This window comes from Hyperolius riggenbachi, chromosome 3 (assembly GCF_040937935.1).
Source record: "Hyperolius riggenbachi isolate aHypRig1 chromosome 3, aHypRig1.pri, whole genome shotgun sequence".
In the NCBI taxonomy this organism is placed as follows: Eukaryota; Metazoa; Chordata; class Amphibia; order Anura; family Hyperoliidae; genus Hyperolius; species Hyperolius riggenbachi.
Window position 1 is genome coordinate 456,895,704 of NC_090648.1, and position 25,810 is coordinate 456,921,513.

At 44.9% G+C, this 25,810-nt stretch overlaps 1 protein-coding gene across 1 annotated transcript in view; it reads left to right on the forward strand.

Moving 5' to 3' along the window:
* SEC24A (SEC24 homolog A, COPII coat complex component) overlaps positions 1-25,810 on the forward strand; it is a 93,872-nt gene that overhangs the window by 10,128 nt on the left and 57,934 nt on the right. The window contains exon 2 of the mRNA XM_068277915.1: positions 19,150-19,671. Within this exon, the coding sequence (XP_068134016.1) occupies positions 19,150-19,671 (522 nt within the window). The remainder of the gene's footprint in view (positions 1-19,149; positions 19,672-25,810) is intronic.

Here is a 25,810-nt window from a genome sequence, read left to right on the forward strand (position 1 = left end):
TATGGGGGTGTGGAAGAAGCCCCAGGTAAGTTAACCTGCTGACAGTACATTTACTTTAGATTCCCTTTTAAAGGACAACTGTAACAAGAGGGATATGGAGGCTGCCATATTTATTTCCTTTTAAAGAATACCAGTTGCCTGGCAGCACGGCTGATCTCTTTGGCTGCAGTTGTGTCTGAATAACACCAGAAAGAATCATGCAGCTAATCTAGTCAGCTCTGATATTAATCTCAAACACCCGATCTGCTGCATACTTGTTCAGGGTATCTGGCTAAAAGTATTATTGGCAGAAGATCAGCAAGATAGCCAGGACACTATTGCCTAAAGCGGATCTGAGATGAAAAACTTTAACAAGTAGCTTGTCTATATATCTTATCTAAAGTTTACATAGTTTACACAGGTTACCTAGCTGCAAAGAGCTTCAAAAGTTTGATTATTTATTCCCGTGATACAATGAGGGCAGCTATGTTCTGCTTGTCACATTGTCACAGGCTGAGGGCTGGAGATGCTATCAGCTTGCCTGTGTGTAAATTCAGTCCCCTCTCCTCCTCCCTCCTCCACTCTGCCTCTAAAATCAATGGCTTGTAACCTCCTCCTTCTGCCCAGACTGAGCTCCCATAAGCCCTTGCTACAATGCCAAAGCACAAAAGGAGCTGTGGGCGAGGCTTGTTTAGTTTAAAGGGAATTCGAGTGTTAAAACAAAACAAAGTATTTGGCGTGAGGAATGCCCTATAAACTATATGAAAGGAACACAATTATGCAATGAGTAAAAGTTTCTCGAAACCACTTTAACTACTTGAGGACCCCACCCTTTACCCCCCCTTAAGGACCAGCGCTGTTTTAGCTGATCTGTTCTGGGTGGGCTCTACAGCCTCCAGCACAGATCAGGGTGCAGGCAGATTGCCCAACTTTTTTCCCCACTAGGGGGATGATGTGCTGGGGGGGTCTGATCGCTGCTGCCTGCCTGGGTGTTGCGGGGGGGGGGGGGGGCACCTCAAAGCCCCCCTCTGCTGCGGAATTCTCCCCCCCCCCCCCCCCCCCCTTCCTCGGAGATCCGATGCTGCACAAGAACGGATCTGTCATGTGACAGCGATCCCCGGCTGATCTGGTACAATGCTGCTACTGTTAGCAGCGTTGTACGGATGTAAACAAAGCGGATTATTTCCGCTTGTGTTTACATTTAGCCTGCGAGCCGCGATCGGCGGCCCGCAGGCTATTCACGGAGCCCCCCGCCGTGAATTGACAGGAAGCAGCCGCTCACGCGAGCGGCTGCTTCCTGATTAATTAGCTTGCAGCCGGCGACGCAGAACTGCGTCGCTGGTCCTGCAGCTGCCACTTTGCCGACGCGCGGTATGAGTGCGCGGTCGGCCAGTGGTTAAAAGAAAATAAATATGGCAGCCCCCATATCCCTCTCGTTACAGTTGTCCATTAAAGGACACCTGATGCGAAAATAAACGAATGAAATAAACAATTGTATCTATCTTCCTTTTCCTTAAAATTGCTTTTTAAGATATTCCACAGTTTTATTTTATGTTTAAATCTACTTTTTAAGTTTGTTTTAACTGTTTTTTTATTGTTTTTGCTCAATGACACATCCATTGAAGTATGCCAGAGCTAAAATCTATGAACTGTTGACCCTTTTTATCTCTTTCCTGATCTCCAGAAGCCATTTTCTGCTAGGAAATAGTTGTATAGTTGGAATTTCTTATCAGTGAGGGCCACACTGTAGTCACTTCCTGTCTGAGTCAGCCACTTACATACCTGATATTTAACTCTTTCAGGCAAAAAAAGAAAAAAAGGAACACAGCATAGTTATTTGTGTGCTAGGCACTGTACATACTCATGTCTATCTCATCATGTCACGTGTCACCTCGGGTATCCTTTAAGCCTGAGAAGCTTATGACTGTACATAAGAGAGCAGACTCCTGAGAAGGGAGGTGTTGGCATAGTGGCTGGGCAGAACTGTGATCTGCATGCTTGTTCAAGGTCTATGGGTAAAGTATTAGAAGCAGAGGATCATCCGGACAGCCAGGGAAGGTGCATTGTTGAAAAGAAAATACATTTGTCAGCCTCCATATGTCTCACTTTAAGTTTGTGCTAAACATGCTGTGGTAGATTTCTTCACCTAGCTGGATTAGAAAAAGGAAAACTTTTTTTACAGGGGCAGAAACAGCACTTTTGGTAAACCTTTCCTTTCAAATCCTGAAAGCAGCGGAAAACCTGGCTAAACACAAATTTAAAGAAAGATTATTGCTTTTGCAGCAATAACTGCAACGTAATATTTATGGTAACCGTTGAGCCTTGAACATTGAATTTTAGCCTACTTGTAAAACTGTTGCTCCTGGATTTGAAGTGCATTGTCCCCTGTCCTCTTGGCATTTGTGCAGATCAGTTGAAATGCAGCGTAATCGCACTACCTAGAGTGCTCTTTAGCAGCTGTAAGGCCAGAAACCCACTAGGAGCGATTTTCTGAGCTCTTGCTAATGTAATGCTGTGGGTGCGATTTGATTTTATAAAAATCCACCATAGCATTGCATTAGTAAGGCCTTTTTCAAATCGCTAGCGATTAGAAATCGCTCCTAGTGGGTTTCTGGCCTAAAGCTGGGCACAAGGTACAGTAAATTCATCCCGTCCGTGAATAATCCCTTCTGCAAATTTGCTGATGCCTTTATTTTTGTCAGTCACATTATTTGATTTCTAATTTTTTTTTGTTCGTAGTTGTGTATCATTTATTTTGCATGCTCTTTATGGAGTCTAATATTGATCCTGTTACTTACAAAGCCCTATACAGTTTACTACTCTTCCCTCCAGATAGCTCCCCACAAGCAACCTCCGCTCCGCTGACGACATTCCCCTCTCTTCCTATCTTATTGGCCAGTGGTTACCAAACTTTTTTTTGGGTGAGGGCACCCTTGATGGCTTTGAAATTTTTTCAAGGCACCCCTCGGCAAAAACTACAGAAATGCAGTTATGACCCTTAGCAGGTGACGACTCACTCCAAGTAGCTAGTGATGCTTATTAGGCACTGCGATTCCTCTTATGTTCAAATTCAACCATGGTTGCCGGGACTAAAGGTTAACTAGCAGGTAATGCAGCCACGTTGTATATCAATGTGCGGTTGCATTACCTGATGGTATTGCATAAAGGATGGGGATGCATGCCGAGGCGCACCAGGGTGCAATTTGAGAACCCCTGTCATAGCCTCTTCTCCTTCTTGCATTCAGGACTCCCCTCTCCCCTTGTCTAGAATTTCCTTCCACAGTCTTTTCTGCACTCACCCACACTGAGGCCTTGTTCACATTATAAATCGCCAGCGCTATCGCCTGATTTTTGCAAGCTCTTTTCTAAGCCCTTTCAGAGGGATTTGCGTTTTTCTAAGCGCTTTTGTGTAGCAATGCTTTTTTTCACTTCCTGACGTCAGTCAGGAAGGGATCTGTTTGCTTCAATGTATTTAGTCATTAAAATCACTCAGAAAATTGCTTTCTTTTGAAGCACTTTTTCATGCGCTTAGCGATTCTTCCTATCTTTTCTATTCAATCGCAAACTCTCAGAAAAATGGTGCAGGAGCCGCATTTGCGATTGGATAGAAAGCTCATCTCTCATGTGAGAACACTCACATAGAGCAACATTTCAGAAGCGCTTCTAAGGCGATTTTCAAAATCGCCAGCGCTTTAAAGAGAACCCGAGGTGGGTTTGAAGAATATTATCTGCATACAGAGGCTGGATCTGCCTATACAGCCCAGCCTCTGTTGCTATCCCAAACTCCCCTAAGGTCCCCCTGCACTCTGCAATCCCTCATAAATCACAGCCACGCTGCTGACAAACAGCTTGTCAGAGCTGGCTGTGTTTATCTCTATAGTGTCAGTCTGCTGCTCTCCCCGCCTCCTGCAGAACTCCAGTCCCCGCCTGCATCCCTTCCCTCCCTGCTGATTGGAGGGAAGGGATGGGGGCAGGGACCGGAGCTATGCAGGAGGCGGGGGAGCAGCTGAGACTGACACTACAGATGTAAACACAGCCTCACAGCACGGCTGTGATTTATGAGGGATTGCAGAGTGCAGGGGGGCCTTAGTGGGGTTTGGGATAGCAACAGAGGCTGGGCTGTATAGGCAGATCCAGCCTCTGTATGCAGATAACATTCTTTAAACACGCCTCGGGTTCTCTTTAAAAAAACAACAACAACGAAATTGCTCTTAGGCCTGGTGCACACCAGAGGAGTTTTTCTGAGCATTTTGAGTTTTTAAATCTGCTGCTAATGTTATCCTATGTGTCTGTGCACACTGGAGCAATGAGATTTGTAAAAAAGAAACCATAGCATTACATTGGGAAGAGCTTTTGAAACCTCTAAAAGCTCTCCCCAATGTAATGCTATGGGTTTTTTTTACAAAACCTCATTGCTCCAGTGTGCACAGACACATAGGATAACATTAGCAGCAGATTTAAAAACTCAAAACGCTCAGAAAAACTCCTCTGGTGTGCACAAGGCCTTAGTGTGAACAAGCGCTTACCATCTTGAAAAGGTTCCTGGAGGAACTTGAAAAGGAGGTCCTGGCATGAAGTGCAATGGAATCCTGATCAGTATTGCGGCAGGAATGGAAGGTGTATGGCAAGCTGCTATGAAGATATGAAAAGGATGGAAGAGCAGAAGTTTCAAAGAAGAAAAACACTTGCAGATGAAAATGGTGGAAGAAAGAAGTATACAGGACGAGAAAGGAGAACGTACAACAGAAGACTGAAGTGCTCGGAAATCGATTGGAAAGCAAATCGAACATTTTGGAAATAACCGATCTGACAGTAAATCGGCCAGAAAATCTCATAGTGTGTACCCAGCATAACCGTTGCCTGGCTGTCCTGCTCATCCTCTACCTCTAATTGTTTTAGCCATAGACCATGAACAAGCATGCAGATAAAGCTTCTGACAAGATTAGCTGCATGCTTGTTTCAGGTGTGTGATTCAGACATTACTGCAGCAAAAGAGACCAGCAGGGCGTATACATGTAAAAAGGGAGCCGAGAAATTTGGACACAGGGTGAAAATTGTCTCACCCTGCTCCTGCAAGTTTCTTAGTAGTGTAGATTACTATTCATCCAGGCTGCTATTGACTCAGGGGTAAGATGCAATTCAGTGGTTGAATTGCACTGGTTTTTTTTGTAGTTTTGGCTCCGTCTTTTGCAGGCACCCAAATTACGCTCTGAGCGCGCCACTAAGTCACATTACAGTCTATGGTGGTGCCCAAATGTCCAGCGCCCTTTTTACCAGTCTCACAGCAGGACTGCCAGGCAACTTGTATTGTTGAAAAGGAATTAAATATGGAAAGATCCATTTGCTTTTCGCTTCAGGCATCCTTTAAAGTGTACCAGGGATGGCACACTACAACTTTTTTTTTATTTATTTATTTATATTTTACAATCCCAGGTCCCAGGGTTTCCTCCAGCCCCATAAGCATAGATGCGCCCCTTGCCGTCCTTCCACGGTCCTCCATTTAGCGGCAATCAGCCTTGTTATCTGGCTCAGTGACATGAGACTGGGTCTTCTGCGCATGCGGCTGACTCAGACTGGAGCCGACTGAGCCAGTTACGTGGGCTGATTGCAAACGAATGGCGTACAACGGGAGGATGGTGAGGAGCGCATCCATGCTTATGGGGCTGGAGGAAGCCCCGGGTGAGTAAAAAAAAAAAGTTCAATTGCAAAATCTCTGGGCTTCTTTAAATTCAATGGGAACCTAAAAAAAACATAGATACTTGCCTAAGTAGAAGGAAGGCTCTGTGTCCTATAGAGCCTTACTGTTGCTCTCACGGCGCCCTCGGTGCAGCGATGTCACCCTGTTTGAACCCCCCGCCGCATGAGGAATTGGAAGTCTTCGGGAGCCCGAGTGCATGCGCAGTACGGGGGCGCTCGTCTTCAGGAGCACTCGGCTCCTAAAGAGTTCTGAAGCCTACTGCGGCAACAGAGAGCAACTGATTGGTCGAATACTGCTACCGGGGGAGCTGCCGCTTAGACTAGGCGACCAGCTAAGGAGAGGGAAGGCTCTATAGGACCCAGAGGCTTCCCTCTCCTTGGGTAAAGCCTAGTACACACTAGCAATTTTGATAGGCCAATCATTGGTCAATTTTACCACCTCCATGTAGTATGACCATTTACCTATGTAATCTGCATAGAATTGAAAATCTGTGTGGCCCTCATACTACATGGAGGTGGTAAAATTGACCAATCGTTGGGCAATCAGAATTGCTAGTGTGTACTAGCCTTCAGTATCTGCTTGCTGCTTTTTTTTTTTTTTTGTCCCCTATAACTTTAACCTGTTGCCAACCACTCCACGCCATGGTGGAAGCCCCAGGACCGCTCCACGCCGATTGACCTGAACGGCCTTCTATGGGGCTAGCAGGCTGCGTGCGCATCTCCTGCTCGGAAGGAGGAGCTTGGCTCCATCTTCAGTCTCCCAGCGGTGATCGCCGCTCGTTGACTGTTAGACGGCGCAACGGTTTTGCCGTCTAATTACTGTACTGTGCTGCGATCTGCAGCAGCGCTGTACTGGGGACAGCCATGTGACAAGGCTGTCCCCTTCATAGGCTGGGGAGTGATCGGTTGTCATAGGCTGAAGCCTATAACTGCCGATCATGCTGAGTGGCTGGCAGAGGGAGGGAGCCGGGCAAAATAAATAAATAAAAAAAAAATAGCCACAATTATTAAAAAAATAAAATATTTATTAAAATAAATAAACTGTAGAGCGATCAGACCCCACCAACAGAGCTTTGTTGGTGGGGAGAAAAGTGGGGGAATCACTTGTGTGCTGTGTTGTGCGGCCTTTCAGCTTGGCCTTAAAGCTGCAGTGTCCTTTTTAGTAAAAAATAGCCTGGTCACTAGGAGGTTTAACACCACGGTCCTCAAGTGGTTAAAAGGGCAATGGTTTGCACTTTTGCCTTTTCTCTAGTGCAGAGGTCCCCAAACTTTTTACGGTCAAGGGCCGGGTCAACATACTTTAGACTGCCGGGCGGCCAGTACATACATAAAATTATGTTAAACATTACATTGAATCTAGGTATTGATTCCTTCCAGTCATGCCCGGAGGAGAACTCACAGCAGAAGCCATTCATTCTTGCAGTGTCCAAAGAACTTCTTTGTGCACCAGACAGTGAATATACTCAGATGACAACCTGCCATCCCATTGGACAGCAGTGTCACCTGATGCAGAACTGGATTGGAAGCCAGCGAATGACTGCTCACTGGCTTCATGCGGATGGGTGGTGCCAGCACTGCTATTCTATATGTCGGCCGCCGATATTTAATGGTGCAGTGGGACACATCTATAAGTTATACATTTTGGTTTGGGGGGCCGCATTCCGCCCGCGGGCCTTAGTTTGAGGACCACTGCTCTAGTGCTTGCCTGTTGGCTAAAGCAAACCTGAACAGAAAGTAAACTTATGAGAGAAATGGTTGCATTTGTAGAAATAATATTTAATGGCCCTTTAGGCCTTGTTTACATTGTGTTCCAATCGCGTTTAGCGTTCACTTTAGTGTTTTTTTTTTTGTTTTTTTGCGATTCCCGGCTTTTGGGTGGGCGGTGCATTTTTTCATTAAAAATGCTTTTCTAAGTGCTTTTCCAGAGCGTTTTTTTAATTCACTCCCTGACCTGACCTGGAAAGGAATAAATACAAACGCAATCGCTGTACAAAGTGATATTGTGAACGTTTTTCATTTTTCCTATACCTCTCATTGAGGCAAAATCGCCTCAGGCACTGCTTTGCTGAGCTTATCGGAAATGAACCGCTCAGATGTGAACTCTCCCATAGAGAATCATTGCACAAGCATTTTTAGGGCAATTTTGAAAATCACCTGCGCTTGAAAAAAGGGCAAAAACACCCCTAGTGTGAACGAGCCCTTACTAATTATATATTTTTTTACTTTGATTGATTAATCTAGGCTCAGCCATATACAACATCATACTGACATGGCTGCTGTTCACACACAGAGAAATGATAGCCTTTTGAACATTTGGTTTTCTAGCCTAGTTTTCTAGAGAGTTGCTGCTGCAGTGCAGCTCTGCATTAATAAAACACTGAGTTATTAACTATTGCAGTGAAGAAATGTTTAGAAAAGGACACAGGCCAGTTCTGTGTAGAACAGTCGGAACTGTGCATAAACGTTTTTTATCATGTCACATGTTGCGTCAGGTACCTTTTTAAGCAAACACAGCTGCACTCCTCTTGTCTCTGGTCTAAGTAAATGACTGTCACAGTATTAAAGTGAGAGGACCACTGTAGCAGGTAGGCAAACACCGGTTTTCAGTACAATTTCAAAAATGATTCCTTTCGTAACCTTTTAGTACTCGATATGTCCTTTATAACAAATGCAATCATAGGGAGCTAAGCTCTTTGGTTTCTGGCAAAGTTAAACATGCATTTCAGTGTCTATATATCAATGTTTTTAAAAAGAAAAAAGGAAAATTAGGAAACCGGTTTCTGGTGTTTATATAGTTATTTATTTTCTTTGGCCTAGGATAGAGTTAGGGCTCGTTTCCACTATAGCGAATCCGCATGCGGGCACTGCACGCGGATTCGCATAGGCAATGTAAGTGGATGGGACCGTTTCCACTTGTGCGGCTGCGGGAGCGTTTTTTGGTGCGGCAGAAATCTGCACGGCAGAGCCATCAGATTTCGCGTGCGGAAGGAATGTGCGCGAATCGCCGCTAATGTATCTAATAGGGAAATCGCATGCGGGGTGACCATGCGTTTTTTGCCAGTGACATGGTTAAATTCGCATATACCTTACCTATGCGGAATCGCATGCGGAATCGCATGCGAAATCGCGGCAAAAACGCATGCAGAATCGCACCCGCATGCGATTTCGTCCGCGGTGGAATGCAGGCGATTCCGCACCGCACTAGTGGAAACTAGCCCTAACAGTTGAAGAAAACTCTTTTGAGGCCCAGTGTACACTAAAAACCTCTAGCAGATCTGTAAAACGCTAGAGGTTTTTTAAGCAGATTTTCAGAGCGATTCTAGGCATGTATAGAGGTTTTCTAAACATGCCTAGCCTTTTTGGAACGTTTTTGTGTAGCAGATTTCATATATTGTTACAGTAAAGCTGTACGGCTTCTGTAACAAAAACGCCTGGAAAATCGCTCTGATCTAGCGTTTTTCAGAGCTGTATGAGCTTTTCTGTACTTTAGCTTGAGGCAGAAATGCATCTGCAAACCGCAAAAAGGCTGCAGGAGCCACGTTTGCGGTTTGCTAAAACCTCAAACCGATGGTGTGCACCATCCCATTGAGATACATTAGCCAAGAGTTTTCACAGGCGGCAGCTTGGTGTGCACCAGGCCTGAATGAGGATTCACAGTTCAACTTTTTTCAAGTTTTTGGCTGAAAGAGAAAAGCTTATGTAAGAGGCAGGGAAGCTGTTTTGAGCATGACTCAGCCAGCCATGGAGGTGAAAGGGTTATTGTTTGGGTTTGTTTTTCAGCAGAGAAAAGCTGGTTACTTTTATCACGTGGAAGTTATATTGAGCAGGAAAGGCTAACATTCCGCTATTTGCAGGGCTGGGCAAATCTCAGGAGACTGATAGCTTGGTGTAATTTGCCTTCCTAAAACCGAAGGAAACTTGCAATAATTCAGCTATGAGTGAACATTTGCGGTTACCCACAATGCACGGCTACTGAATATGCAAATTATCTCTTTTCGCCCCTGTAAGCCAGGCGAGAATCCAGAACCGCTGGTGTATAGCAAGCCTATAGCTTTAAATCTTACACAGCCACACCAACCCCACATGTAGACATCCTGTTTCAGGCTTTTGGCCCTCATCAGTACATGGCAGGGATTAATATGGCAGAATAACCAAGCAGCTCGGGGTGACCCAAACCACTAGGAATGTATAGGGGGATAAGAGGCCAAAAAGCCCTCCTACTAATAATGCTTGGTGTAATTTTGCCTTCTTAAAACAGAAGGAAACTTGCAATAATTCATCTATAAGACGGATAGCTGAAACGCCTTCAAAATTACAGCTGGCACCTTAGTTTTCATTTTTTCTCCAAATCATTTTCAGTTGAACTGGCCCCTAACTATGTTTTACTGGCTTTTGAATTGCACATATAGGCATCGTTATTACGGTATTCCGGCGACTGTATCAGAGATGGATGAGGCATCCGAATCCCCCTGGCGTTCCAATACGTGGTCATGGAAATTCAAATGCAATGTCCAGAAAAATGCGGCAGGCTTGTTTTGTTTCCGCATGTGAATAGGAAGCAGCCTATTGATATCAATAAAAACAAATTAATAAAAAAAGATAAAGAGCTTGATGCAGTAAACTCTGCAGGGGCAGCACCGGCCATTGACACTCAGCACAACGTGCGTTACCGGGTTAACAAGCATATTGCTATGGTAGCACGCATTACCGCTGTAAAGCACATGGCGCTAGGGGTTAACTGCCAGTGCTGTCATTTGTCATGTGACTACTGCGGTCGCCCATTCCCGTGGCTGTTAGCACTCTGCATTCACACTACGTAACCATTTGTAGTGCGCATATGCAGAGGGTTCCTGGTCACCGGTGCGTGGTCAAGGACATGCCGCTGCGCTTTAGAACACTCATAGGTTCTTTTACAAGGGGACGGAGGTGAGGGGAGTGCGGGGCAGGAGAACTCCTGTACTCCTGCTCCCTCTTTTTGTACAGTTTGCCTCGGGTATCCTTTAGGCACAACCTCTTTAGTACTGGTCAGCATCATACATTGCATACACATGCACAATACTAGTTCTCTGAAGTGATTGGGAGCTGAGCACAGTACAAATGCCACACTCTGCAATAGCAGAGTAATGTCTGTTGCTATGGGGTGGAGGGCTCATGCACCGCATGCGATGAGTGACTTTTGTCAGGCGAGTAAAGGAAGAGCACTGGACTCGGCTATTGATTGCCGCTTACAGGTCCGGCATGCAAAATTATTAAGCGATCTTAAGGTGTCACCTGTACACACAATAGACTGTCCTTGGTCTAGGCAGATGATTGGGGCCATCTCAGCGGAGAACAGGCAAGTGTGTACAAGGCTTTACTCTTACAAGCAAACACACTCCCAAGGTGTGTAAATGGTATCTGGAGAAAAGCCATGATTTGTAGTTCTGTGTATCATGAATTAACTTGCCCAGGCATCTGATCTGAATTACATTTAGTTATTTTGGGAGGAGTCATATTGCACCCTCTAAGAAACCTGCCACCAACCAGGGACATCCTTGCTGGAGGTGGGTGGCGTCTTACAGGAAGCATATTCAAATATTACAGCTGAATGTTTGAAAAAGAAAACCGATAGTCTGAATGCATAGCATATGTATAGGAGTTGTATCTTCCAGCACATGATTTAATAAGTAATAACACATACTCAAAGGAGTGCTGACCCATCTTGCCTCTGTTGATTCTACAGAGTGTTAAAGAGAACCCGAGGTGTGTTTAAAGAATGTTATCTGCATACAGAGGCTGGATCTGCCTATACAGCCCAGCCTCTGTTGCTATCCCAAACCCCACTAAGGTCCCCCTGCACTCTGCAATCCCTCATAAATTACAGCCGTGCTGTGAGGCTGTGTTTACATCTTTAGTGTCAGTCTCAGCTGCTCCACCGCCTCCTGCATAGCTTCGGTCCCTGCCCCCGTCCCTTCCCTCCAATCAGCAGGGAGGGAAGGAATGCAGGCGGGGACTGGAGTTCTGCAGGAGGCGGGGAGAGCAGCAGACTGACACTATAGAGATAAACACAGCCAGCTCTGACAAGCTGTTTGTCAGCAGCGTGGCTGTGATTTATGAAGGTTTGCAAAGTGCAGGGGGACCTTAGGGGGGTTTGGAATACCAACAGAGGCTGGGCTGTATAGGCAGATCCAGCCTCTGTATGCAGATAATATTCTTCAAACCCACCTCGGGTTCTCTTTAACGTCATTCACCTGAAGAGTTTTGGGTTCACTTGCTTCCTGTTCTGCCAGGCCATTACCATAGTGAGTGCAGATTACACACTGAACGTGGATAAGGCAACAGGGTGTACAGATTTCTATACAGAAAAAGTTAAAGGGCAACTGAAGCAAGAGGTATATGGAGGCTGCCATGTTTATTTATTTTTAAGCAATACCAGTTGCCTGGCTGTCCTGCTAATCCTCTACCTCTAATACTTTTAGCCATAAACCCTGAACAAGCATGCAGCAGACTGTTTCTGACATTGTCAGATCTGAAAGATTAGTTTCATGCTTTTTTCTGGCATTATTCACTACTGCATACTAATAGACCAGCAGGACTGCCAGGCAACTAGTATTGTATAAAAGGAAATAAATATGACAGCCTCCATATACCTCTCACTACAGTTGTCCTTTAAGCAATAATGTGCTGTAAATGGGTTGTAACACTGTGTAACGTGCAGCCTTATGACCTTTGCAGCACTTTCAGCTATCTGTAACTGTGGCAGTCTTGAAAATATGGCTTTAAAGATTATGCAACAAAACCTGCGTTTTTAAAAACGCACACATCAAAAACGCATATGAAGCCTTAAAATTATCTATTTTTACTTACAATTTCTCTTTAGTAATATGCCACTAGCTGAAACGCTGTATTCCCGCGGCTGAACAATGCCTCTTTACCCCCAAATCCCGGGGCAAAATCCAGGGATCACTTCTTGTAAGAGGAAGAGCTTTCCGCTGTAGCTCTGCCTCTAGGCGCGTCAATCTGCTCCGATCGCCGCCTCTCCCCGCCGCTCTGTTTTTCACTGAAAGGGTCGGGGCGAGGCGGAGATCCGCGCACAGATTGACGCGCCTGGAGGTAGAGGTACAGCGGAAAGCTCTGCCCCGGGATTTGGGGGTACAGGGGCATAGTTCAGCTGTGGGAATGCGGCGTTTCAGCTAGCGGCATAATACTAAAGAGGAATTGTAAGTAAAAAGAGATTTTAAGGCTTCAGACTCTCTAAGTAAACTGTATAAGCAGTGCAATGTAAAGTCAATTCCCATGTAGTACACTTCTTCAAAGCTGACACGAAGTGGCATGATGAGATAAGCATGGCTACATAGAGTAACCTACTTAGAACTTGCCTGTGTTCCTTTAACCCTTTAGCAGCCAACTTATTTATAGGCTTGCAAGTGCACCAGGCCAATTTTTTTTTTTTTTTCTTATTTGTTACATTTCCCTTCTTCTTAGTACTGCTGTAATGTGTATTTATGGCCACTTCTCGTTAGGGGGCAGTGTGAGACAATAACAGAGGACTTACTATTAGGCCAAAGCATTCCAAGAATTTACAGCACAAGTTCTGCCAGTTCTTCCAGCTGAGGTCAAAAGCAGGGCACTTATCTCAAAGGATATGACTCTATTGAAGTTGCTAATGGGTTAAGCTGTATTTCCATACAACGGGATTCTCCCTCACACGATTTTGGATTTTAAATTGCAGCCTTCAAATGAATAGGCTGCTTACGAGTCGTGTGCGGGGGGATAAGGATAGTCTGCTGCATTTTTTGGGCACGTATCTGAATCCTAATTGCCGCACATTGGCAAAGCAGGGGGATTCAGATGTGAATTTGCATTATCACAGGTGCCGCGCCTGTTTTGGAAACTAACGCTGCATGTGAATTGCGGTGTGTAGATACGGGGCTTCTGTTTTTGTTTTTTGTTGCAAGAGTTAATAAACCAGTGCTTTATATGTACAGTGGAACTTTAGCACCAGCTTTCCTGAAAACTAATTATAGGCCATAAAACTCTGTTGGGGATGAATGAGCACAGTTTCAAGAGAAGCATAACTGTGCCCATGTATATGTGTAAGCGGATGACCTGAGCAGAGCACTCACACATGAAACTGCTCCTCCCTACTCTGAGACTGTGCAAATACTTCCTATAGGTGCGTGACATGGCTGCCCTTCACATTTCAGACTTATAACTTCAGTCCTGTGAACCAGAGACAAAGCACCCTCATGTATTTTACCAGTGGAAACATTAAAGAAAACGCCTACCCTGCTCTCTGTTTCATTCTTCACTGTTCAGCCTGCTTCTAATCAGCCCTGATAAAATCCCTGACTACTCATTCAGTCTGGCTTTGCTATAATGACTCCGCTATAATTATTCCCGAGCAAAGCCACAAGGGGGCAGGCTTGGGCTTGAAAAAACATCAGAGAAGACAGACTCTGCTATAATGATTCCTGAATAGAGCCAGACTGAATTCTCAGTCCGGGATTTTATCAGGGCTGATAACAAGCAGGCTGAGCAGTGAAGAATGAAACAGAGCAGGGTAGGTGTTTTCTCTAATGTTCCCACTGATATGTATGGTAAAATACATGAGGGTGCTTTGTCTCTGGTTCCCTTTAAATTAAAAATAAGAGTCAGGGACTCCAGGAAACATTTTGTACTAGATTCTTTATTTCCTACTTTTACTTTTACTTCAGGTTTTTTTTTGTTAAGGACAACTGAAGTAAGAGTGATATAGAGGCTGCCATATTTGTCCTTTTAAACAATGCAGATTGCCTGGCTTTGGTTTATACTCTTTATTAGGGATTGAAATATTTGCGTTAATGCAGCATTATGTAAGTTTGTGTGTACATTTTATACAGCTTGAAAATAGACCAATTAATTGGGTGGGACTTGATTGGTCCATTTATAAGTTTCATAAATGTACATGCATGTTTATGTGGTCTGCTGGATGAGGCTAGCTATAAGAATGAAGTGTGAACTTAGGTGATATCTCTGCATTTGCACTCAGGAATGGATAAAGTTTTACAATGTGGACCTGAACTCTTGCTCAGGACAGACGGAAAACATAGAGAAATGCACCTTGTATGTATTTAGTGAGTTTAGCCAGTCTGTCTCCCTCATCTGTGACTAATCACAAGTTGTAATTTGATCTCTACCCTGTCAGCTGACTGCCACGGCAGATGAGCTCATTTGAAAGCACGGGGTGTTAACAATTTGTCTGCTTTAATGAAAGCAGGAAGTAGAAACCGTGCAGATGTATTGCAGGATTTGTATCAGCTGCAACAAAGAAATGTTTTTTCTTTAAAGGTTATGCTGTTGTGCATCTTTTAAAGCAGAGAGGAAGTCCTGAGTTCAGGTCCGCTTTAACCTGCTTCAAATTGGCAGACTTTATTTCATTGTTTGCTGAACCACACCCCTGACCAGAGAAAGTCCAAGCTCTGGCCGAAGAAAATCAAAAGGTTTCGTGGATTTGTTCTGAAACATTAGGAAACCGCGCCCATACATCTAGGGATATTGGGCAGATTCAACCAAGAGACAAACCTCTCTGATTCAATCTGATTAGAGAACAGATCAGTTTGTACAGGGATTACGTGCCAGTGTGAACCGGGCCTTAAGGTGCGTACACACATGCGACTATAGTCGTTTGAAACGATCGTTCCCCGATCCTTTCAAACGACGATCGTTTGAAAAAAAGCAGCCAACGACCATAAAGTCTAACGACGGACGAGCTAGATCGTTCAAAATCAAAACGAATGATCTAGCTTGGCGGATTTTTCCCAACGACGATCGTTTGCAAAAGTAGTACATCGTTGGAAACGGTCGTTCGTACTAGGCTTGACATGCGCATTTCACTATTTCTCCATGAAACTTTTCATTTTTATGCGCAGGCGCAATAGTTACTTTTACGTGATGTAACGTTCGTTCTAACGATCTGATCGTTACACACCTTTTAAAACTAACTTTACTTAGGTTGTTCTTTCATCAATTAAAAGTTCGTTAGTCGTTGACAATGAACGATCGTTGTCGCATGTGTGTACGTAGCTTACCTCTATATGTTCTTTGAATAGTGATAAGGGGTCCTTTTCCTCTAAGAAATGTAGTACAATGGGGATGTTTTGGCACCCTGGAGAAAGACATGGGAAACAGAAACACTGGAGCCCAGTAGTGTGATATGTTTAGATGCAAATGTAACAATGGGTAAGTAAATGACTACTCACAGAGGTGGCTTGCAGAGGGGCAACCGACCACAGGAAGCAGGTGGAGACTATAAACCCCACTCCACTCGGGGTGGCCCAACCAGACCTGGATGCGGTCGCTCTCCTTAAAAATCGGAAAAAAATGATGTGGCTTACCTCAATGACAATCATTGTAATAACAAAAGATTTTATTCAGCACAGGCAACGCGTTTCGCGAGTGAGCCCGCTTCCTCCTCTCTATAGGCTCCCTGTGCTGATGTGTTTTTTTTTTTCACTTGGCACTCTTATTGGCCTGAGGAAGTGGGTTCAGACTTGAGAAACGCGCAATGCTTAAAGAGGAACTCCAGTGAAAATAATGTAGTAAAAAAAGTGCTTCATTTTTTACCATAATTATGTATAAATGATTTAGTCAGTGTTTGCTCATTGTAAAATCTTTCCTCTCCCAGATTCACATTCTGACATGTATTACATGGTGACATTGTTACTGTGGGCAGGTTATTTAGCTGTTTCTAGCTGCTCTGTCTGTTAGACAGCTAATAACAGCTATTTCCTGTCTCTGAACATTGTTACATTGTGGCAGTTTGCCAGCAGTACCGCGGTATTCAGAGCCTCTTGTGGGAGGGGTTTCAGCACAAAATCAGTCACACAGCGCCCCCTGATGGTCTGTTTGTGAAAATCATTGTCTTTCTCATGTAAAATGGGGTATCAGCTACTGATTGGGAAAAAGTTCAATTCTTGGTTGGAGTTTCTCTTTAATGGGAAGGTCCAAGCAAAATGAAAAAATGAGTTTCACTTACCTGGGGCTTCTACCAGCCCCATGCAGCCATCCTGTGCCCTCGTAGTCACTCACTGCTGCTCCAGTCCCTCGCTGGCAGCTTGCCAACCTCAGAGGTCGGGGGCCGCATTGCGTACATTTTTACGCATTCCCGCCAGTGCAGGAACATTAACACATACATTTTTACGCATTCCCGCCAGTGCAGGAACATTAACACATACATTTTTACGCGTTACTGGTTCAGTGCGTATATTTTTACGCATTGAACCAGTAATGCGTAAAAATGTATGTGTTAATGTTCCTGCACGAGCAGGAATGCGTAAAAATGCACGCAATGCGGCCCGCCGACCTCCGAGGTCGGCAAGCTGCCAGCGGGGGACTGGAGCAGCAGTGAGTGACTACGAGGGCACAGGATGGCTGCATGGGGCTGGTAGAAGCCCCAGGTAAGTGAAACTCATATATATATTTTTTATTTTTTTTTTTGCTCGGACCTTCCCTTTAATAAAATCTTTTGTTATTACAAAGTGTTCGTCATTGAGGTGAGCCACCTCGTTTTTTTTCTGATTTTTTTTTTTTTTTTTTTTTTTAAACTTTTTTTAAAAGCAACCAGAGACCTTCTTTCCCCATATTTGCTCTAAGAAATTGTGTGTTTTCATTTTTTTTGTTCCACTGCCATGTTTTTGCCTCAATGTTTGTGCAACCTGATGGGTGTATAGTGCGATTGCTGTATTTTGTGATTGTGATTTACAATGGGAGTGGGAAAAAAGTTGGAGACTTTTATTTATTTATTTATTTATTTTTAATTGCCAGATTGCAATAAAGTTGCAAAGCAATTCTGTTGATTTGTATTTTTCCTGTGCTCCTATATTTTGTATCGGAGCTGAAGTGCATAGTTACATAGTTATTTTGGTTGAAAAAAGACATACGTCCATCGAGTTCAACCAGTACAAAGTACAACTCCAGCCCGTCCCCCACATACCCCTGTTGATCCAGAGGAAGGCGAAAAAACCCCCACAAGGCATGGTCCAATTAGCCCCAAAAGGGAAAAATTCCTTCCTGACTCCAGATGGCAATCAGATAAAATCCCTGGATCAACATCATTAGGCATAACCTAGTAATTGTAGCCATGGATGTCTTTCAACGCAAGGAAAGCATCTAAGCCCCCTTTAAATGCAGGTATAGAGTTTGCCATAACGACTTCCTGTGGCAATGCATTCCACATCTTAATCACTCTTACTGTAAAGAACCCTTTCCTAAATAAATGGCTAAAACGTTTTTCCTCCATGCGCAGCTCATGTCCTCTAGTCCTTTGAGAAGGCCTAGGGACAAAAAGCTCATCCGCCAAGCTATTATATTGCCCTCTGATGTATTTATACATGTTAATTAGATCTCCTCTAAGGCGTCTTTTCTCTAGACTAAATAAACCCAGTTTATCTAACCATTCTTGGTAAGCGAGACCTTCCATCCCACGTATCAATTTTGTAGCTCGTCTCTGCACCTGCTCTAAAACTGCAATATCTTTTTTGTAATGTGGTGCCCAGAACTGAATTCCATATTCCAGATGTGGCCTTACTAGAGAGTTAAACAGGGGCAATATTATGCTAGCATCTATTGATTTTATGTCACCCATCAGGGATCAGGACCTGATCCCCCTAGAGCGACATCGCTGGCCGGCCTGTACAGATGTGTGCCAGCTATGTAGCTGACGACGCGTTCTGTTATGCGGAGGGACAATGGAGCAGTGGGTGCGTGACATCATATGGGGCAGCAGTGTGGACAATGCGGTCAGCCATCGCGGGGTGAGTTGTACCGCTGGGCTGATGGCACGTGGGTCGACGGCCGCTGTACACACGCCTATCGTCTCACTCATTCATTATCCGTCGTTTTAGACAGACGTGTGCACGGGCCTTTCCATTCCTCCTTATCAGTGCAGCAGAGAATCAGAATTTTCTCACAGCTTTTTAGCGGAGCAGTTTGGAAAGTCCTGTAGCCTAGTGGAATGATTTTGGCATTTTTCCCTTCATTTTTTTTTCTTTATATTTGTACATGTGGCAGCTATAACCTCCTTCACAGCACTGCTTTGGCTTTTGTGGAGGCTAATTTATCATATGGTACAATGTAATATGTAGTTGCAGTATATCTGATTTGTATAACTTGTTTGGTAGATGCATATGTTTCTTACATGCTGTGGCTTGTGGAAACTCAGAGATTTTTATGCTACAGTAAGTAAAGACCTGTATTTGACTTACTTTTTATAATCCTTAAATATTTTGAAGCTATATCAATGGCTGGCAGCCGATTTGCATCTAACCCTGCGCCCAAATTTCCCGCCGCCCTTTTTACACAGATACATCCCCAGTGGCCGTTCTATTGTTTTTGTTTGGGTTTTAAGTTCGTACCTCGTATGTGTTGATGTCCATGTTTTATTGTTAAGTTTTGGATATTGAAACCTATTAGTAGAGTCTCACTTCTATTTTCATTCTTCCTTTTTTTTTTAAGGTCCACTTCAGAACCCTTTGATTTATTCTCAAGAGCCTTCAGGGGGACAGAACTACAATCCAAGACTTTCCGGCCCATATCCACAACAGATGCCAGCCAAGGCACCGCTACAAGCGGCCACTGGACTATACAATTATGGTGGCCCTCAGACTGCTCCATTGCCTGGACATTTTCAGGGATCTGGGCAGACAGCTGTTAGACCACCCTATGGACCTTCCCAAGTGGTACCTCCTCCAAATGCATCATCGACACCCAGAATGCCACCTCCCCCTCAGAGTTTAGCTGCAGCTCCACCGGCTGTTAGTGGCAATATTTCACATGGAAACCAGTCCACACAATCCAACTGGCAGTATTTTCCAACACCCCTGAGCCATGCACAGTCTATGGCTAGTCATGCACCATCCACAACAGGAATGCTTTTAGGGCCACCAACAACACTGGATACTTCAAAGCCCGCAACTACTCAGCAGTATGGACATTCTTTTGGAGGCCCTCCGCTTCAGAACAGTTTTATGAATCAAGGTAAGTCATCAACACTTGAAAATGCTAGCTACTACTGGTACAGACTAGTTTATAAGTGCATTGTACTGTTTCAATAGAGAATTGCAATGTTGGTAATGCATAAAGAAACCTTGAAGTGGCATGATGAGAGAAATCTGTACCTATAGTTCGAAAGGAAGCCCCGGGTAAGGATTAATTCTTCTCAGATTTGCTTTAGGAGTAATCCACTATTTATGCCCTTCATTTTTGTTGTGGTTTAGGTAATGTGGATTAAAGTAGGGCCATTTTGTGTTTACATTTGTAAGTCAAAAGATAAGAAATGTAAAGCCCCATACATAGGCTCAACAGCGGTCTTTTATGCTTGTACAACTTTTGTTGTGAAACAAGTTGAAACACCTAAAAAAAAAAAAAAAAAAAAAAAAAAATATTTTGCTATTGTTCAAAGAGCTGATAAGAAGTCAATCCAACTGTTGGATTGACTTCTTATCAGTCTTATCCGCTCTTTGAACAATAGCAAAATACTTTTCTTTTTCTTTTTTTTTAGGTGTTTTCAACTTGTTTCACAACAAAAGTTGTTCAACAATTTTGCTGCATAAAAGACCGCTGTTGAGCGTGGGAATGGGGCATAAGTAAACTATTAAAGTATTCACTTTGGCACTAAAGTTCATATGTATTATAGCTGTTCTTTCTTGCAGCTGTACACCTATCCAGCTTCAGGACCGCTACAGTCAACTGTCTTCCTGTGTAGAAAGCAGGGTCCTAAAATCCCTTTTCCTTTGAACTACCAAGTCCACTGCAGGCTGTAGCAACACAGTGACTGACACAATCTCCTGCCCATCTCTTTTACATAAAATAGAATATGGATAAGGTGGGCGGTGAACTGTGCAGCGCCCCTCCCCCCCCACCTCTCCTTTGTTGCCACCTTAAAGTGAACCTCCAGACTAAAACATCTACTCAGCACTGAAAAGGCTTGGTGTTTAACAGTTTCACAGCATCAGAACTTTGTTTTTCTTACTTAAGCCTCATTTTCAGCTGCACAGAAGCTAAGCTCCGCCCCATCAAAGAAACCTGTCCGGGCATGTTTCCCCTGATGCTGTGCAAAGCATGATGGGATTTCCTATGCTGTTCTCGTTGCATAACAGCTGGGAGGAGTGATCAGGACAGTTGGAACTGTGTCTCATGCTCTCTGTCACCTCCTTTCAACCAAAAATATGGCTGCCCCCATGAAATCAAGCATTTGCCTGTTCTTTTAAAACAGGGTGGGTAAGAGATATTACCTATCTATTTTAATTAACATAACTAATGTAACTTAATGACAGTATGTTTAGGCTGAAGTTCCTCTTTAAATACATTTGTTTTCTACTGTAATGCTGGGAAATGTAGTGTGGTCTTTATCCCTACTCTGTGTGTCACATGGTCACTCCTGATTGAACAGCCCCCCAACTGTATTATCTTTAGCAAGAAATCCCTATCCTGTGCATTTAGTGCTGCTGCATAATATTATGTGATTCCCCAATCCTGTTATGGATATAGGGCAGCCTTTCTCAACCTTTTTTGACCCGAGGGACCATTTTGAAAATGTTAAAATCTCGGGGAACCCCTGACACGCACGTATTTTATATATAATTTCCCTATATTTAAATTGGACCCATTTTCTCTTTATAGTATGGCACCTGTGCCCTCTTTATTTAGTGTGGCCCCCTTTGTCCCACTTGTTAGCAGTTATGGCTCCCATGTGCCCTTATTAACAAGTGTGGCCCCCATTTGTTTGGCTGCTATGTCCCCCTTGTTTGTGGGACTGCTTTGTCCCCTGTTTCTGTGGCTACTATGTCCCCTTGTTTGTGTGGCTTCTTTGTTTGTGTGCTGCTTTGTCCCTCCTCTCTGTGACTGCTTTGTCCCCCCTTTCTGTGGCTGCTTTGTCCCTCCTCTCTGTGGCTGCTTTGTCCCCCTTTCTGTGACTGCTTTGTCCCTCCTCTCTGTGGCTGCTTTGTCCCTCCTCTCTGTGGCTGCTTTGTCCCTCCTCTCTGTGGCTGCTTTGTCCCTCCTCTCTGTGGCTGCTTTGTCCCTCCTCTCTGTGGCTGCTTTGTCCCCCTTTCTGTGACTGCTTTGTCCCTCCTCTCTGTGGCTGCTTTGTCCCTCCTCTCTGTGGCTGCTTTGTCCCCCTTTCTGTGGCTGCTTTGTCCCCCTTTCTGTGGCTGCTTTGTCCCCCTTTCTGTGACTGCTTTGTCCCTCCTCTCTGTGGCTGCTTTGTCCCCCTTTCTGTGACTGCTTTGTCCCCCCTCTCTGTGGCTGCTTTGTCCCCCTTTCTGTGACTGCTTTCCCCCCTCTCTGTGGCTGCTTTGTCCCTCCTCTCTGTGGCTGCTTTGTCCCCCTTTCTGTGACTGCTTTGTCCCTCCTCTCTGTGGCTGCTTTGTCCCCCTTTCTGTGACTGCTTTGTCCCCCTTTCTGTGACTGCTTTGTCCCTCCTCTCTGTGGCTGCTTTGTCCCCCTTTCTGTGACTGCTTGTCCGCCGTTTCTGTGACTGCTTTGTCCCTCCTCTCTGTGACTGCTTTGTCCCTCCTCTCTGTGGCTGCTTTGTCCCTCCTCTCTGTGGCTGCTTTGTCCCCCTTTCTGTGACTGCTTTGTCCCTCCTCTATGTGGCTGCTTTGTCCCCCTTTCTGTGACTGCTTTCCCCCCTCTCTGTGGCTGCTTTGTCCCTCCTCTCTGTGGCTGCTTTGTCCCCCTTTCTGTGACTGCTTTGTCCCTCCTCTCTGTGGCTGCTTTGTCCCCCTTTCTGTGACTGCTTTCCCCCCTCTCTGTGGCTGCTTTGTCCCTCCTCTCTGTGGCTGCTTTGTCCCCCTTTCTGTGACTGCTTTGTCCCTCCTCTCTGTGGCTGCTTTGTCCCCCTTTCTGTGGCTGCTTTGTCCCCCTTTCTGTGACTGCTTTGTCCCTCCTCTCTGTGGCTGCTTTGTCCCCCTTTCTGTGACTGCTTTCCCCCCTCTCTGTGGCTGCTTTGTCCCTCCTCTCTGTGGCTGCTTTGTCCCCCTTTCTGTGGCTGCTTTGTCCCCCTTTCTGTGACTGCTTTCCCCCCTCTCTGTGGCTGCTTTGTCCCTCCTCTCTGTGGCTGCTTTGTCCCCCTTTCTGTGACTGCTTTGTCCCTCCTCTCTGTGGCTGCTTTGTCCCCCTTTCTGTGGCTGCTTTGTCCCCCTTTCTGTGACTGCTTTGTCCCTCCTCTCTGTGGCTGCTTTGTCCCCCTTTCTGTGACTGCTTGTCCGCCGATTCTGTGACTGCTTTGTCCCTCCTCTCTGTGGCTGCTTTGTCCCCCTTTCTGTGACTGCTTTGTCCCTCCTCTCTGTGGCTGCTTTGTCCCCTATTTCTGTGACTGCTTGTCCCCCGTTTCTGTGACTGCTTTGTCCCTCCTCTCTGTGGCTGCTTTGTCCCCCTTTCTGTGACTGCTTTCCCCCCTCTCTGTGGCTGCTTTGTCTCCCTTTCTGTGACTGCTTTCCCCCCTCTCTGTGGCTGCTTTGTCCCCTATTTCTGTGACTGCTTGTCCCCCGTTTCTGTGACTGCTTTGTCCGTGTGTGTGCTGCTTTCTCCCTTCTTTCTGTGGCTGCTTTAGTCATTGGTGTCAGTGCAGGGAACAAAAAAAAAAAACCCCATACTTACCATCTGACTTATTTTCCTCCTTGAAGCTGAGATCCTGTTAGAACTCTGCGTGTGCCGGAACTATAGAGCTGGCTTTCGGGTGATGCGGCTGCTTTGTAGATCCATCCGCCGCATCACTCGCAGCAGCAAGAATGAATCCTGCTGCTGCCGCCGCTGCTATGCTGTGGAGCAGCTATGGAGAAGCGGGACTATATTGTCCCGCGGAAGTGTCAAATTGACACGGAACTCCAGGAGGGTTCTCGGAACCCCGGTTGAGAATAGCTGATATAGGGCAACCACCATAATACACACTAATAGTAGTATTAATGTGTTGTCATGAAAAATGTGGTAGGAAATCACTATTACTATATACTAATCCACTGTGAAAAATAGAGCAGCACAAAACTGCAGGCAACTCACTATAGTAAATATGATTGTGATTAGAAGTAAAAAGAGCTCTAGTGTGGCCTGAACTCATCCCAATTACATTTAGTGCACCTAGTACGAATGGGCAGGAGTACGCATGGCTGTGGAAAGGGTGCCTGCTTTGACCTGATTAGGGATGGACGATGAGATGCAAATAATTTGGAGTTGATGCAATGGATTATGCAACTTGTGTATGCAAATTAATGCAGCAAAAAAATGGACCATTCAAATTTTACCTCAGCAGAATTTAATTTGGTTCAATTTCAAGCTGCGTAATCTTGCATAATGCTTGCATGAACTCAAAATTATTTGCATCTCATTGACCATTCCTAGTCCTGATATGTCCTTGAAGATCCTACTAAATGTGTTTTTTTTTGTATATTTATAGAGCACTGGCATCTTCTGCAGTACATACATAAACTACTGTGCCTCAGGGTAGCTCACAATCTAAAGCCTACCTTAGTCCTGGTCTAATGTAGTCTGAAGCCAGACATGTGGAGGTTTCAGATCACGTACCAGTATGTTTTATGCATGTTTGAGTGGGGAGAACCAGGATTCCCAGAGGAAACCTTCACAAAGGCTGCTTTCACAGTGGGACGTTACAGGCGCAGGTTAGAGCAGCCTGTAACGCAGCCCAACTCACAGTAATGAAAAATCAATGGGCTGTTCACAGTGCCCACATTGCGTTACAGTGTAACTCTGGACGTTCAAAGAAAGTGCAGCATGCTGTGCGTTATAGGTGGTTTTAACTGCGTTAGACTGTTTGCACATGCTCAGTAAGGGGAGAGTCCGCTATTGTTCCTAGCCACATGGCTAATTAATATTTACTGCACTGTAGTGTTGTCCAGATCATGAACAATTCGGATCTTTGATCCGGATCTTTTTTGTGAGTCGAATTATCCGGATCATCACAATGAACGATTTGGTTGACAGTGGATGTCTGGAAGAAACAGGAACTGCAGCTTCTGTGCACAAGCACAATCTTCCTGCTGCATCTCTCTCCCTTCCCCATTAGCACCCTCAATGCGCCCTCATTCTCCTACACCTCTCTCTGCTGCACCCTTGCTTCCTGCTTCCCTAGTAAAATGATTCAAAGATTCGGTTCAAAGATCCGGATCTTTTCAATTATCTGATTCGAATCATCCGAATCATTGAAAAGATCCGGACTTCCCAGGATAGCACCAAGAGCCTCATAACGCAGCTCAATCTGACGTCCAACCTCAACACTACCATGCGTTGCGTTAGGGGCACGTTATGCAACCTTAACGTCCCCTAAAACGCAACGTTTTGGTGTGAAAGAGGAAAAAAGATAGTGTTCAGGATCAGATTTGAACCAGAGACTCTGCACAGCAAGGCAAGAGTGCTATCAACTATGTCACCGTGCTGCCTGTGTTGAAATTAGAATATATAATGGGACAAATTTTCATCTCTGAGAAATTCTGTAGAACTGGTTTTCTAGTGTACAATTCTTAGTGTACCTGAAGGAGAAAAGGTACTTACCGTGGGAGGGGGAAGCCTCGGGATCCTAAAGATGCTTCCCCCTTTCCTCCCCAACAGAGGGGATCCAGCGATGGGACCCCCGGAGATCCGCTTGTTGCCGATGTGTGCAGACGCAGTATCGGCTTTCCCCTTGGTCTCCGGGCCCAATTAAGTTTGCTCTACTGCACAAACGCAGACACTTTGCACCTGCGCAGTAGAGCAAACCTGATTGGGCTGGGCTGTTTCTGCTGGAGTTCAAGGGGAAAGCCGCTAGGGGGCATGCATGCAGTGGCGTAGATTACCGTGTGGGAGTGAGGTACGGGCTGTCAGCAATGGAAAAGAGGGATGGAGGAAAGGTCATTAGGAAGTTTTCTCCTCCCCAAGATAAGTATCTGATTTCTGTTTAAATTAGTCACAGGTTTTCTTTAAAGGCCAACTGGAAGAATATGGAGGCTGCCATATTTATTACCTTATAAACAATGCCATGCTAATCTCTTTGACTGCAGTAGTGTCTGAATCACACCTGAAACGAGCATCCAGCTTAATCTTGTCAGATTTTGTCAGAAACCTCTGATCTGCATGCTTGTTCAGGTCTATAGCTAAAAGTATTGGAGGCAGACCATCAGCAGGA